The 16,166-nt window shown below is 48.7% G+C and overlaps 2 protein-coding genes across 2 annotated transcripts in view; both read left to right on the forward strand.

Annotated features, from left to right (window-relative positions):
* Positions 1 to 16,166, forward strand: part of ICE2 (interactor of little elongation complex ELL subunit 2) — a 62,867-nt gene that overhangs the window by 41,488 nt on the left and 5,213 nt on the right. The window contains exons 12-14 of the mRNA XM_060259898.1: positions 2,100 to 2,184; positions 6,564 to 6,614; positions 15,001 to 15,259. Of these exons, the coding sequence (XP_060115881.1) occupies positions 2,100 to 2,184; positions 6,564 to 6,614; positions 15,001 to 15,259 (395 nt within the window). The remainder of the gene's footprint in view (positions 1 to 2,099; positions 2,185 to 6,563; positions 6,615 to 15,000; positions 15,260 to 16,166) is intronic.
* ANXA2 (annexin A2) overlaps positions 2,020 to 16,166 on the forward strand; it is a 100,974-nt gene continuing 86,827 nt past the window's right edge. The window contains 1 exon segment of the mRNA XM_060259895.1: positions 2,020 to 2,024. The gene's annotated coding sequence lies outside the window, so the exon portion shown is untranslated.

Here is a 16,166-nt window from a genome sequence, read left to right on the forward strand (position 1 = left end):
TCCTTCCTTCCTTCCTTCCTTCCTTCCTTCCTTCCTTCCTTCCTTCCTTCCTTCCTTCCTTCCTTCCTCCCTCCCTCCCTCCCTCCCTCCCTCCCTCTGACGTTTTTTCTATGTGGCTCTTACATTAAGGAAGTTTGGCCATCCCTGGTTTAGAGGAATCCCCTCAGTCTGATCCAGCAGGAAACATCCTTTTCAATTTATTGATTTGTGAATTGTATATCCTGCCTTTTTGCTCCGATAAGGCAGCTAACATTTTAAAACAACCCCCCACAAATTTAAAATTTAAATTTAAAACAAATTTAAAAAGTGTTAAAATGACATACAAAACATGAACATGGTAATTAAACCGTTGTTTAGGGAGGAGGGATTGTTGAGGCAGTGCCAAACAAAACAAAAAAGTGTTCAAGTTGCTGCTGGTAGTCATCAACAGAAGGGGACACACAAATCTCCCTTGGGAGAGAGTTCTAGAGCTTCGGTGCCACAACCGAGAAGGCTCCCTCCCAGGTTTCCACCCAGCTAATCTCAGAAGATGGGGGCACCCAGAGTGGGGTCCCCAAAGTTGATCATCGTGGCCAAGTAGGTTCATAAGGGATTAGATGACCTTCAGATATGCTGGTGTGAAATCATAACAGGCTACCTACTTTGGGCTGTTGACCAAAATTTGAGCAACAGCCGCAGTCCAAGACCTTTGTGTTTCAATTAATCGTGTTCAGAGGCTTTCAGGTGGGACAGGCTGCATGGGGGGGGGGTTAATTGTGGAGGGGGGTGTATTTATGTCTGCATGTGTGTGTGAGTGTGTGCATCTGGAAGTCGTGTCGACCTCTGGTGACTGACCCCTACGGGAGGCCTGGAGGATATTCAGGAAGGTGGCTGAATAAGCCTGCCCCTGCCTCCCGACTGGGTATTTCAAGGACAGTCTTCCATCCATAGTTGACCCCGCTTAGCTTCTGAGATCTGACGAGATCGAGTTTGTCTGAGCTATCCAGGCCAGGGCAAGGGTGTACAGTTTTGGGGGTTTTTTAAGTTGAGGGAGTTGCCTAAAGGTCTTGTGATCTCCACTGCTCAGAACCTGCCTCTTATTCCCTTCCCGGCCATTAGCTTTGCCTTCCTGGCATGCCCTCTGGTTTAGCTGTTTGAGGTTACTCACCTCTAGAGACGGCCTCGCATTCACCACAACACCAGAACTAAGGAAGCAAAGAGACTTCCTTCGGAAATGGTGGGTTAAAGCTGCCCAGACTCTCTGTGCTGAATGCATTTATGACAGCTACAAATTTATTTGTGCTTGTGATGTTGTGGAACATAGAAGTGGCATGATTCAGCCCCAGATGAAACCTTTTTTACATCCTGCAGGTTTCAGGAAGGAATATCTAAGCCCCGTCCTTCATCTATCTCACTCAGGGGTGGAATTCTAGCAGGAGCTCCTTTGCATGTTAGGCCACACACCCCTGATATAGCCAATCCTCCAAGAGCTTACGAGAAAGAGCCTTGTAAGCTCCTGGAGGATTGGCTACATCAGGGGTGTGTGGCCTAATATGCAAAGGAGCTCCTGCTAGAATTCCACCCTTGTTCTAGGGAAATTTTGGCCTTGATTTGATCTGGTGGTGGAATTTAGATCAGGATGCAGGTATAGATCAAGCCAGGGGTGGAATTCTAGCAGGAGCTCCTTTGCATATTAGGCCACACACCCCTGATGTAGCCAATCCTCCAAGAGCTTACGAGAAAGAGCCTTGTAAGCTCCTGGAGGATTGGCTACATCAGGGGGGTGTAGCCTAATATGCAAAGGAGCTCCACCCCTGGACTCTCACTGAAGTCAGGGAAATTTAAAACGGCATAGTGTTGGCAGGATCGCACCCCCGCAGCCTCTGTTCCAAGGGCTTCATAATCGCTTCCTTTTCCTCACTTCTCTTTTATTGTCGTTTGAAGGTTGGGCTATCTTGTGGTTCGCCCCCCACCCCCTTAATCTAAATGTTGGGATTTATTTTGCTGCTTGGAAATTTGCTCCCCTCTGCGTTGGGAGCTTCCTTGTTTTTGTTAGGTAATGAAATCCTTACTGTGTGTGTGTGTTTCCCCCCCTCCCCTTCCCTTCGCTCCACTTCCAGCTCATATCGACGCCCTCACCTCAAAACTTTTTCTGCTCGAAGAATTATCTGCAGAAGACCTGAGAAGAAGATTCGGCACGTTTAAGTGAGTGACCTTTCCCGTTACATAACCAGCTTTGCTAGATGTCGACTCACAGCAGCAAGTCTCTACAAGCCAGTAACCTTTCTTTCGCAGGGGTTGGAACATCTTGATCTCAGTGAATACGGTGTGGTTTTTGTTCCAAACGCAGCTTGTCAGGGCCCTAGATTTAAGTCCAGTAACATCTTGAGAACAACCAGATCTTCAAGTACTCGAAGAGGATGGTGCAGAGTTGTTTTCTGTGACCCCAGAAGGTCAGACCAGAACCAGTGGGTTGAAATTAAATCAGAAGACTTTCCAGCTCAACATTAGGAAGAGCTTCCTGACAGTTAGAGCAGTTCCTCAGCGGAACAGGCTTCCTCCTTGGGAGGTGGTGGGCTCTCCTTGGAGATTGAAGGAGGAGGATAAGAAGGGTTGCATCAGTGCTTAGTTCTTTTGGCCCTTTCATACATGCCCAGGGAAATTCTGATCACTTTGGGATCAGTCGGTATTTTTTCTCCAGGCCAGTTTGGCCAGGGATCCTGGAGGGTTTTGCGATCTTCTGGGCATGGAGCAGGGGTCACTGGGGATGTCTGTGGGGGGGGGGAGGTATTTGTGACGTTCCTGCATTGTGAGGGGGTTGGACTAGATGACCCTGGAAGTCCCTTCCAACTCTATGATTTTATAATAATGTGAAGAATTTGGTGTTTGCATTTGGTTTCCTGAGCCCCTGTGTTTTTGTTGTTGTTATGGGCATGAACTGAATGTGTACCTGTGATGTAAATGGATGCTGATTTGTGGAATCAGCATCCATTTACATCACAGGTACACGTTCAGTTCACAGGCTGCTGGAAACCTTACCAAAGTTCACTTTTTTACATCTTCTGAAACATCTTTGCGTTCGGTTACAGTTAAGAGAGTCCAAAATGCTACTGCGCTCTGTTTGCAGAGCTTTTTTAATCTACTTTATGTATTATCTCTATTTCTTCCCTCTCCTTTCTGGCCCTCTTTGCTGGCAGCTTATCTTCCTGGTATTTTATTTTTAACTGGGGTTTTTATCTAGATGTGGAAGGGAGGGAAAGAGGAAGGGATTTCATGGGTTGTGTTTTGTCTACACTTTTCAGGATGTTTTTTGCTATTTTGCCTACCTGTTATTATTTTGCCTAACTGTTGTTACAAGCATAGACAGTTTCAAGAGGGGATTGAATATGCATATGGAGCAGAGGTCCATCAGTGACTATTAGCCACAGGGCATTGTTGGAACTCTCTGTCTGGGGCAGTGATGCTCTGTTTTCCTGGTGCTTGGGGGGGGGCACAGTGGGAGGGCTTCTAGTGTCCTGGCCCCACTGGTGGACTTCCTGATGGCACTTGGTTTTTTTGGCCACTGTGTGACACAGAGTGTTGGACTGGATGGGCCGTTGGCCTGATCCAACATGGCTTCTCTTATGTTCTTCTGTGACACAGAGTGTTGGACTGGATGAACCATTGGCGTGATCCAACATGGCTTCTCTTATGGTCTTCTGTGACACAGAGTGTTGGACTGGAGGGGCCACTGGCCTGATCCAACATGGCTTCTCTTATGTTCTTCTGTGACACAGAGTGTTGGACTGGATGAACCATTGGCGTGATCCAACATGGCTTCTCTTATGTTCTTCTGTGACACAGAGTGTTGGACTGGAGGGGCCACTGGCCTGATCCAACATGGCTTCTCTTATGTTCTTCTGTGACACAGAGTGTTGGACTGGAGGGGCCACTGGCCTGATACAACAGGGCTTCTCTGATGTTCTTATGTGACACAGAGTGTTGGACTGGAGGGGCCACTGGCCTGATCCAACAGGGCTTCTCTTATGTTCTTATTTATTTTAACCTGTAAGTTCCCCATTAGTCCGTGGAATATAAGACTTATAGGAGGCAGTTACTGTTTCATATCACTGGTACTTACACTCCTTGGGACTTTTACCTTGTTATTTGTGCACATGATTCCAAGAGCTGGATTCGAGTCCAGTAGCACCTTAGAGACCAACATGATTTTGGGGGCAGGAGCTTTCACCCTGAAAACCTGTTGGGTTTCTGAGATGCTCCTAGACTCGAATCCAGCTCTCCTACTGCAGGCCTTCAGGGCTGGCCTCTGAAATTGCCTTCATGAAAGGCACCATGTTCAGCCATGTGCAGTGGGAATCCACTGGTATCGACAAAGGGGAGCTTTGACTCAAATGTAGCTCTCCTACTGCAGACGGCGCAGCTGCCCTCTGAGACAGTTCCAAGGGCCTCTCAACTGCGAGGACTAGGAACCTGCCTCTTGTTATAAACCAGGGATGGCCAAACCTGTTTAATGTAAGAGCCATGTAGAATAGACATCAGATGTTTTGAGAGCCGCAAGGCAGGCAGGTAAATAGATGGGAGGGAGGGGTGGAAAGAAAGCCACTTTAACTTTAAATGCATTCTCCAAGTCGCCGACAGGCTTGGCTTGGAGAAGTGATTTAAAAGAGAGAAATGTCTTTTCCAAGTCAGCCAATGGTGTGGTGGGGGCTTCCGAGAGCCCCACAATAAATGTGAAAGAGCCACATGTGGCTTCCGAGCCACACTTTGGCCACCCCTGTTATAAGTGAAGCCCACTGAGCTCTCTGCTGGCACCATGTTTCTTGCTTGCCTGGTGATGTGGATACATGGAGCAGTGTGGTATGGGTGCCCTTTAAGCAGTGAGGAAATGGGGTCAGCCCCTCCCCTCTTGTAAAGTGTAGGATGTGGTCAGCCTTCTCCTCTTGGAAAGCAGTTCTGATCTCCTTGGCAGGTTAACAGAGGCTCATATAAAATGACCACACTCATAAACTGCTTTGTGTTGTATGGTGTAGTGATTAAGAACAAGAGATTGGATTTATACCCTGCCCTTCACTACCCGAAGGAGTCTCAGAACGACTTACAATCTCCTTTCCCTTCCCCTCCCCACAACAGTCACACTGTGAGGTAGGTGGGGCTGAGAGAGCTCTGACAGAAACTGCTCTTGAGAGGAACAGCTCTGCGAGAACTTGTGATCAACTCAAGGTCACATCAGCAGGTGCATGTGAAAGAGTGAGGAATCAAATCTAGTTCTCCCAGATAAGAGTTTGTGCATTTAAACACTACACCAAACTGGCTCTAATCTGAGAGAACCAGGCTTGATTCCCCATTCCTCCTCTACATGCAACCAGCTGGGTGACCTTGGGCCAATCACAATTTTCTCAGAGCTTTCTCAGCCCCACCTACCTCACGGGGTGTGTGTTGTGGGGAGAGGAAGGGAAGGAGATTGTAAGCTGCTCCAAGGACCCACACTGCTGTATTCTGTGCCAGCTGAAATTTCCAGGTTACTCTCAAGGATAGTCCCAAGTACAGCAAGGCTGAAATTAAGAACATAAGAGAAGCCATGTTGAATTAGGCCAATGGCCCATCCAGTCCAACACTCTGTGTCACACAGTGGCCTATATATATATATATATATATATATACACACACACAAACACACACTGTGGCTAATAGCCACTGATGAACCTCTGCTCCATATTTTTATCCAGTCCCCTTTATAGGAACATTGTTCAGTAATTTGTCAGGCTTCCCCCCCCCCCAGTTTTTGGCTATTTTTTTTTTTTGGGGGGGGGGGATTTTGGTCAGTAAAATTAGTAATTTGGATCGTTTGACTAGGTTTCACCAAGATTTGGTTAGTGAAAGGCAAGGTATAAAAGCCACCTCTTCCTTCCTTCCTTCCTTCCTTCCTTCCTTCCTTCCTTCCTTCCTTCCTTCCTTCCTTCCTTCCTTCCTTCCTTCCTTCCTTCCTTCCTTCCTTCCTCTCCCTCCTCCCTCCCTCCCTCCCTCCTCCCTCCCTTTCCTAAACACCTGACATTCATGTCTTGTGACTCTCAAACATCTGATGTTTAGGGGTGGAGATGAGAAAACATACTCCCACCTCCAATTTTTTTCAACTTTCCCAATAGAAAAAAAAGGCCAATTTTCTGGAGTACTGGAAAGATAGGCTTACAACATTCCACCTCTTCCTTCCTCCCTCCCTCCCTCCCTCCCTCCCTTCCTTCCCTCCCTCCCTCCCTCCTCCCTCCCTCCCTCCCTCCTCCCTCCCTTTCCTTCCTTCCTTCCTTCCTTCCTTCCTTCCTTCCTTCCTCCCTCCCTCCCTCCCTCCCTCCCTCCCCTCCCTCCCTCCTTCCTTCCTTCCTTCCTTCCTTCCTTCCTTCCTTCCTTCCTTCCTTCCTTCCTTCCTTCCTTCCTTCCTTCCCCTCTCCTCCCCTCCCCTCCCGGAACAAATGATTATATTGCCCTAAGTTTCAGTGTGTTAATACATGCCCCAGCTCCTTTTTTTTAACTGCTTAAATGCTTCTCTGCCACCTTCCTTCACACATGGCAAACCTTCTGTTCATCCCCAGGCCAGCAAATTCACTGAACATTCTTCAGCATCTCTTGAAGAAGGTGACCAGGTATGAATTCTTTCTGTTGTGTCTGTTTCTTTGCCTGGTAATATAGATTCTAAAGTTAATATGCCGCATGCTGCCAAGGTCTGTGAATGCTGCTGAAGTTCTTGCAGAGTTAGTCCTCTGGGTGCATAAGCCAAGCCTCCAAAGGAGCAGGTTGGAGAGAGTCATGGGATATAGGAGCCAACAGAATAGACAAGCACACAGCCAGCAGGAGCTGAGTTGGGAAGAAGTTCACATCTGTGACTTCCACTGCATTCCATTTTTTTCTAAGCCTGATTTAAAGATTCTTCTGGGGGTGCATGTGCGCTTGTGCCTTGAAATCATAATGACTTTTGGCAGCCTCTACTGGGGCACGTAGGATGTTCAGAGAAGTGGCTTGATACAGCCTGCCTCTACCTCCCGGTCCTGGTATTCCAAGGAGGTCTCCCATCCAAATACTTGCCAAGGTCGGCCCTGCTTAGATTCCGAGATCTCCAGGGCAGGACTCTGATGTAACGTTCTGGTATTGACTGTCAAAACCCTTATTGCAGGGGTCCCTGACATTCTTAGGAGCCCCGTGGCACAGAGTGTTAAAGCTGCAGTACTGCAGTCCTAAGCTCTGCTCACGACCTGAGTTCGACCCCTGGCAGTAGCTGAGTTTTCAGGTAGCCGGCTCCAGGTTGACTCAGCCTTCCATCCTTCCAAGGTCGGTCAAAGGAGTCCCCAGCTTGCTGGGGGGAAAGCGGAGAGGACTGGGGAAGGTGACAGCAAACCACCCTGTCAAAAGTCTGCCGTGAAAACGTTGTGAAAGCAACGTCACCCCAGAGTCGGAAACAACTGGTGCTTGCACAGGGGACCTTTCCTTCCTGACATTCTTCAGCCAGCAGGCAACTTTGGGATTCTGATATAGAGCGGCAGGCTCAGCTATGGACCACCTGTCACAGGAGGTGGAGCCAGCCGCAAAATGGCTGGACCAACCACACAATGTCAGGGATTCTTCAGCATGTCTGTTGAACGAACATCCTTTCGGAATGAGCATGCTGTTGAAAACTGTATTTTCTTGCATACAACAGTTTACTGTCAGTGACACAGTGAAGGTGCTTGTGTTGTGGCAGCAGTTGCTGCTGAAGCGGTTTTAAAAACCTGGGTAGCCAATCAGTGAGTCAGAAGTCCTGACAGGCAAAAGCGCCACCTGTCTTTCCCCTGGAGAGCCAGTTTGGTGTAGTGGTTAAGTGTGCGGACTCTTATCTGGGAGAACTGGATTTGATTCCCCACTTCTCCACTTGCAGCTGCTAGCATGGCCTTTGGTCAGCCATAGCTCTCACAGGAGTTGTCCTTGAAAGGGCAGCTGCTTGAGAGCCCACTCAGCTCCACCCACTTCACAGGGTGTCTGTTGTTGGGGAGGAAGGGAAAGGAGATTGTGAGCCACTCTGAGACTCTTCAGAGTGGAGGGCGGGATATAAATCCAATATCTTCATCTACCTCACAGGGTGTCTGTTGTGGAGGAGGAAGGGAAAGGAGATTGTGAGCCGCTCCGAGACTCTTCGGAGTGGAGGGCGGGATATAAATCCAGTATCATCATCTTCTCTTCTAAAAACATGTAGATAGATCCAGGTGGGCATCCATGTTGGTCTGATGCAATAGGACAAAGTAGGAATCCAGTAGCGCCTTTAAGAGCAACAAAGTTTTATTCAGAACGTTAAGCTTTCGTGTGCATACACACCTCATCAGACCATGGAATGGGGTGCCGTGAGCAGAGCTACATATAGCCGATGGGCAGTGGTTAAGAACACAAAGTGGTACAAAGTTAGACTCCAGTGGGCAAAATAGTGAAATTAACAAACTGATAGAACTTTTGGTCTGGATAGCATTTGCGTGGGAAACCAATACAACAGTAACATGTCAGAATGGGAGAATGAGGCAATCCAGACCGAATGTTCCTTCGTTAATTGCTCTACTTTGCCATTGGATTCTTTGTACCGCTTTGCATGCTTAACCACTGCCCACCAGCTATATGAAGCTCTGCTCACTGTACCCCAGTTCATGGTCTGATGAAGTGTGCACGCACACGAAAGCTTAACATTCTGAATAAAACTTGGTTGGTCTTAAAGGTGCTACTGGACTCCTACTTTGTTCAAAAAACGTGGCAGGCACCAGGAAGAGGGTAGGCTGGTGCCGCTGCCGTCTGTGTTGGAGACCCCCTGGCTTAACACCTTGGACCAGAGCAGGGGTGGCCAAACTGTAGCTCGGGAGCCACATGCGGGGCTTCCGTCGGATTTCACACTCTCTGCCCCTAGCTTCGCCTTTTTCACGGAGCAAACAGAAACTAGTTTTTCGAGGATCTTGTTTGCTGTGCGAAAGAGGCGGAGCGAGTTGCAGCCCCGGGGCAGACAGTGTGAAATCGGACGGAAGCCTCGTGGAGAAGAGGAGAGTGAGAGTGGCACAAGGCTAGTGGGAAATCGGTCTCAAAGTTGCTTTCTTTCCACCTCTCTCTTCCTTCCTTCCTTCCTTCCTTCCTTCCTTCCTTCCTTCCTTCCTTCCTTCCTTCCTTCCTTCCTTCCTTCCTTCCTTCCTTCCTTCCTTCCTTCCTTCCTTCCTTCCTTCCTTCCTTCCTTCCCTTGAGGCTCTCAAACACCTGACGCTCATATCTTGCAGCTCTCACACATCTGATGTATATTCTATGTGGCTCTTAGGTTAAGCATGTTTGGCCACCCCTGGACCAGAGCCTCGTTGATCACCTGTGTGCCTGTCCCATGGAAGGCAGGGTTGGTAGAGATTCGAGAGAGTTTTCACAGCCCTGGCGTCCTCAAGTTTTGCAGCTCCCCACCCAGAGAGGCCGGGTCAGGCCCTGATTGTTGGCCTTCAGAGGGACAGAAAGCTGGTTCTTTTCTGGAGCGTTTTTGAGGGGGAAGGAGACACCAATCCTAGTTTTTGGAATTGCAGTACTAGCTGTAGGGTGTGTTTGGGGGGAGAGGGGAAGAGTCTCTGCTGATACATTCCAGGCTTTGTTGTCATTTGTGTGGGTTTTACGGCTGCTCTGGTGACCTTGCCGTCTGACTTTTATTGCTGTTTCTGTTGTTTGTATATTGGCTAATGGTTTGAATGGCTTTGAGCTGCAGTGAAGATGAGTAGGCATGCAGCTGTTTTAACGTTTAAGAGAGAGTTTGGTAAGTTGCCCTGGTAACTTCAGTAGAAGGGTGGGGGGTATAAATACAATAAAGAAATAGGACAGGCTCGATTGTGTTTGCATTTGCCAGTGCAGGGAGCTCACGGCTCGGCTGAGCAGCCCCAGGCTTTTGTGCTTTCCTTCTCTCTCCTTCCTGCCCACCTCCACAGCTGCTCTCGTGCCTGTCCTGCAGGGTTGCGGGCACAGCATGTTTCAAACGTGTGTCACAAATAGTTGCTCATGACTGCACAAGGGTCAAGCAGTGTGTTACCCATTTGTGGCTTTGTGATGGAGTCTGGGCAGGAGTTAAGGTCCACAGAAATTCTAATGAAACAACACACAAGATCAGGGGTGGCCAAACTTGCTTAACGTAAGAGCCACATAGAATAAAGCAAAGCAAAGCAAAGCAAATTTTATTTTTATATCCCGCCCTCCCCCGCCAGAAGGCGGGCTCAGGGCGGCTCACAGACATGACAAGCATGATTTGGTTAAAATAGACAGCAATAGTTTAAATAATACAATTACATGAATTAATAAAGTTTAAAAATATAAAAATAAGAGAATAGGAGATTAAAAGATATAAAAATATAAAGTAGGTAGAAATAGGTGCTATATTTCTGTCGGTCATAGTTTACATATTATCATACATCAGTTCCAATTTCAACATAAAGTGGCTAAAATTACAATAGTTAGTCAGTTTGGTCAGGTCCTGTTCCAAATGAGAGCTGAAAAAGATGGGTTTGATGTTTGAGAGCCACAAGACAGAAGAGCAAAAAGGCGGGATATACAATTCACAAATCAATAAATTGAAAAGGACTTTTCCTGCTGGATCAGACTGAGGGGTTCTTCTAAACCAGGGGTGGCCAAACTTGCTTAACGTAAGAGTCACATAGAATAAATGTCAGAGTAGAAGAATGCCAGAGCTATGGCTGACCCAAGGCCATTCCAGCAGGTGCAAGTGGAGGAGTGGGGAATCGAATCCGGTTCTCCCAGATAAGAGTCCGCACACTTAACCACTACACCAAACTGGCCCTTTATTAGAGCTATGGCTGACCCAAGGCCATTCCAGCAGGTGCAAGTGGAGGAGCGGGGAATCAAACCCGGTTCTCCCAGATAAGAGAGCTATGGCTGACCCAAGGCCATTCCAGCAGCTGCAAGTGGAGGAGTGGGGAATCAAACCCGGTTCTCCCAGATAAGAGAGCTCTGGCTGACCCAAGGCCATTCCAGCAGCTGCAGGTGGAGGAGTGGGGAATCGAACCTGGTTCTCCCAGATAAGAGTCCGCACACTTAACCACTACACCAAACTGGCCCTTTATTAGAGCTATGGCTGACCCAAGGCCATTCCAGCAGGTGCAAGTGGAGGAGCGGGGAATCGAACCCGGTTCTCCCAGATAAGAGTCTGCACACTTCACCACTACACCAAACTGGCTCTCCAGAGGAAGGAAGGAAGGAAAATAGATGAGAGAGAGATGGAAAAAGCAACTTTAAATGCATTTTGGAAGGAAGGAATGTGGGTGGGGAGGGGGGAAAGGAAGCAACTTTAAATGCATTCTCCAAGCTATCAGCTGGCTTGGCTTTAAGAAGTGTTTTAAAGAGACGGATGCCTTCTGCAAACCAGCTGATGCGGCAGTGGAGGCTTCAAGAGCCGCACAATGCGTATGAGAGAGCCACATGTGGCTCCCAAGCCACAGTTTGGCCATCCCTGCACAAGATCCTGGCTTGCTTAATAAGGAGATTTTTTAATAAAGCATTCAAAGTTAGAGAAAATGCAGGCTAAGCTTCAATTAGCTAGGCCTTGAGCCACATACACAACACAGCAGTGCTTGTCAGGATCTGAGACCACATGCATAATTAAAACTAGCCGTCTTATACCTAAAGCTACTGGTCAAATAATCATTACTTAAGCTCTCCCAAACATCTGGGATCCAGTGGACCGGAGACACAAGCCCGGCCTTTGAAGATAAGGACTGCTGACAATCATGAGAAAGCAGAAAGTCCCCTTAGGAGCAGCCAATCACCTTTCTCCTCCCCAAGACTCAGGGCAACAAAGCACCAGCATGCTCTTTTTGAGCAGGGACGCAGTTCCAGCTCACATGGCATCAGGGGTGTGTGGCCTAATATGCAAAAAACAAAAAAAAAGCCCTGTGTGAAACAATGGTGGTGTCGGGTTGTGGCCTTGTATGTAAATGAGTTCTGCCTGGGCTTTTTCTTAAAAAAAAAAAAGCTCTGTGAAACAAGAAGAAGAAGATATTGGATTTATATCCCGCCCTCCACTCCGAAGAGTCGCAGAGTGGCTCACAATCTCTTTTCCTTTCCTCCCCCACAACAGACACCCTGTGAGGTGGGTGGGGCTGGAGAGGGCTCTCACAGCAGCTGCCCTTTCAAGGACAACCTCTGCCAGAGCTATGACTAACCCAAGGCCATTCCAGCAGGTGCAAGTGGAGGAGTGGGGAATCAAACCCGGTTCTCCCAGATAAGAGTCTGCACATTTAACCACTACACCAGACTGGCTCTCCAATGGTGATATCGGGGTGTAGCCTAATATGCAAATAAGTTCCTGTTGGGTTTTTTCTGCAAAAAAAAAAAAAGCCCAGCCAGCACGTCATGAAGATGCCATCACGTAGTTCAAACAGGCTGGAGCTCCTGATGTTTTTTATTTTTACTGAATCTTTGGAAGGCACCAAAGCTGGCCTAAACAGTGGCACTCAGGCGGAGGTTAACTTTTTCCCCTCTGGGACCGTTTTCCTGATCAGAAGATTTTTCACCCTCCAAAGCCTAATGGGAAGAGGGGAGATACCGAGGTTTCCCTGCCCCCACCCAGGGAGATAAAGGATTTAGTTTGGAGAAAATGGCAGAGAAAGAAATGGCCTTTGCACAGTGGGTGGATCCAGCCTAGGTCTTAAATCTAATGTGTCATTTGGACCTCTGCATATTCACACACACACACATCCCTGTATACACAGGTGAAGTTGGCGTAGGCCAAGGGTGGCCAAACTGTGGTTCGGGAGACACATGTAGCTCTTTCACACATATTGTGTGGCTCTCGAAGCCCCCTTGACTGGCTTGGAGAAGGCCTTTGTCTCTGTAAATCACTTTGCCAAACCAAGACAGCTGGTGGCTTGGAGAATGCATTTAAAATAGCTTTTTCTCCACCTCTCTCTCCTTCCCCATCTAATTGCCTTCCTTCCTTCCTTCCTTCCTTCCTTCCTTCCTTCCTTCCTTCCTTCCTTCCTTCCTTCCTTCCTTCCTTCCTTCCTTCCTTCCTTCCTTCCTTCCTTCCTTCCTCCCTCCCTCCCTCCCTCCCTCCCTCCCTCCCTCCCTCCCTCCCTTGTGACTCTCAAATATCTGATGTTCACATCTTACAACTCTCAAACATCTGGTGTTTATTCTGTGTGGCTCTTAAAATAAGCAAGTTTGGCTACGCCTTCCCTAGGCGTTATCCCAGGCAGATCTGTTAAACCTGCACAGAATGGGAAGGTGATTAGGAACCTGCCCGGAATGAGGACCTGTGAAGGTGTTTGGGAAATACTTGGGCGTGCTTTACACTCTGTTTTTTCTCCATATCAGCTTGCCTGCCAGCTCGAGGCTTTTAGCCCCTTCTGTTGATGAAGAGGTGGGGATGGGAGGCAATACTTTGGGGGAAACTGCATTCCCCACCTTGAGGCAGGCGCAGGAGATGCGTTTTAGCTCCCATAGGAGTCCACTACCAACATCTCCAACCGTTGCTTCACCCCCGCAGTCTTCCCTTCCAGCCGGTGCTGCTTGCGTGCTTCAGAGCCAAACTGTATGTTTTAAGCCTTCACTTGCAATGCTGAGTCGGTTGAAGCGGAATCTGACGAAGACGAAGGTTCTCTATCTGAGCCAGGGTGGCCCAAAAGGGAGATTCCTTTACCAGCTCTTGACGGGGTGCCACTGATACCGGCCTCTAAGGTCAAGAGCTTGGGAGTGCTCTTGGAGTCCTCTCTGACAGTGGAGGCCCAGGTAGCAGCCACTACCAAATCCGCCTTCTTCCATCTTCGGCGGGTACAGCAGCTGGCTCCTTTTCTGGAACGTGACGACTTAGCTATGGTGATCCATGCTACGGTCACCTCGAGAATAGATCGCTGTAATGCTCTCTACATGGGGCTACCCTTGACCCTGACTCGGAGACTACAGCTAGTGCAGAACGCTGCAGCACGACTGTTAATGGGGCTCCCTAGATGGGGGCACATTCAGCCAGTGCTGAAAGAGCTGCACAGGCTGCCTATTGTGTTCCGAGTCCATTTCAAGGTGTTGGTTTTGACCTTTAAAGCCCTTTTGTGGTCGGAGGCCTGCCTTTCTACGGGACCGCCTTTCTCCACATGTTCCCCAGAGAGCGCTGCGTTCAGGGACACAAAACCTATTGTCCATCTCCGGACCAAAGGAAGCCAGGCTGTGCTCCACACGAGCTATTCTCAGGGGCAAACAGACAACACCACAACAGAATTTTACTTCAACAAACAAGGAGGCACAGGGTCCTGGGGGCTTTGCTTCGAAGCAGTAGCAGCTTGGGAAATAGCTATTAATATTGGAGCCCTTCCCAGGGCCATCCACATAGCAGAAACTTCAAATACAGAAACAGGGCCTATCAGATCAACTATGAATGGTCTGTTCAGTACAGATACTTTAAGGTGATTTTTGACACATGGAAATACTCAGGTAGACCTGTTTGCCATGACTGAGTCCAGGAAATCAGTCTTCTGCTTCCTAGCAGGCAGTGACCTGACTCACCTGCGGGGGGGGGGGGGGGGTGCATTCCAGATCCCTTGGTCAGGTGCACTCTTTTATGGGTTTCCTCCCTTCACCCTCCTAAGCAGAGTTATAGGGAAGATGGTGGCCAAGCAGACCCTTCTGATCCCACCAGATCTCGGTGGCAGCACCAGAAACGTGGAATTCTCTCCCGGAGCCCATAAGGGCCCTGCGGGATCTTTCTCAGTTCCCCAGGGCCTGCAAAACTGAACCATTCTGATAGGCCTTCAGCACCTAAACCAGGAGAGAACTGCCACCGTACACCGCTGAGGAGCTACAAACGTTATAGGATCATGAACAGCAAAAAAAGAAGAAGAACCCGCCGTATCAAAGTTGTATAGCACCACAAAATGTTTTCAATTGCATTGTATTGGTTTTTAATTGTAGAGCTGATGGTTAGCCGCCCTGAGTCCGCTTGCAGAGAGGGCGGGATAGAAGTTGAACGTAATAAATAAACGAATGCCTTTTCTGCTGCAGCTTGCAAGAGGGCTCCTACCTCTTGGCTCACGCGGCAGGCGACTCGTCCGTCACGATCCGTAAGAGCTGTCTTGAGAAAGATGTCAGGGGAGCGTACAACTTGCACACGGCTCACAGCGACCTGCCCGGCCCGCCTGCCACCCTCTCTGTTCCGTGGGTACCGCTGGATCCCAACATCCCTTTACCTTACCACTACACTCAAGGACAAGTCCCCTGCACTTTCCCACCGAGAGCAGCGGACACCAAAAAGGACCAGAAGGTGAGGCAAATCAGCAGTGGAGTGACGTAGATTCAGCCTGCAGGTATTCAGGCATGAGGGCTAGAAACTTGGGAATTGTCTTGTTTTGTTTTTCTGCTATCATGGGCAGCAGCCCACTGGGTTTGTTTACGTTACTTAGAGCTGGCTTTCTCACAGGGACCCCAGGTGGATTACACAGGGCAAACAAGTACAATCAACTGGATGGGATTTTCAGTAAACAGTGCTATGGGGTTTTGGTTCTCGGACCAACCAGAAATCTAAACACAGGATCGAAGCCAAGCATAAGTGCTACCATGACACACAATATGGTAGACCCAGGTGGGCAGCCGTGTTGGTCTGGAGCAGGGGTGGCCAAGCTGTGGCTTCGGAGGCACATGTGGCTCTTTCACACATATTGTGTGGCTCTCAAAGCCCTTGCCACCCCGTCAGCCAGCTTGGAGAAGGCAATTGTCTCTTGAAATCACTTATCCAAGCCAAGCTAGCCGACAGCTTGAAGAATGCATTTAAAGTTAAAGTTGCTTTCTTTCCACCTCTCCCTTCCCCTCCCTTATCTATTTTCCTGATTCCATGTCTGTCTGTCTTGCAGCTCTCAAACATCTGACGTTCATGTCCTGCGGTTCTCAGACATCTGACATTTGTTCTGTGTGGCTCTTATGTTAAGAGCCAGTTTGGTGTAGTGGTTAAGTGTGCGGACTCTTATCTGGGAGAACCGGATTTGATTCCCCACTCCTCCACTTGCACCTGCTAGCATGGCCTTGGGTCAGCCATAGCTCTGGCAGAGGTTGTCCTTGAAAGGGCAGCTGCTGTGAGAGCCCTCTCCAGCCCCACCCACCTCACAGGGTGACTGTTGTGGGGGAGGAAGGTAAAGGAGATTGTGAGCCGCTCTGAGACTCTTCGGAGTGGAGGG

This window comes from Heteronotia binoei, chromosome 19 (genome assembly GCF_032191835.1).
Source record: "Heteronotia binoei isolate CCM8104 ecotype False Entrance Well chromosome 19, APGP_CSIRO_Hbin_v1, whole genome shotgun sequence".
Classification (NCBI taxonomy): domain Eukaryota; kingdom Metazoa; phylum Chordata; class Lepidosauria; order Squamata; family Gekkonidae; genus Heteronotia; species Heteronotia binoei.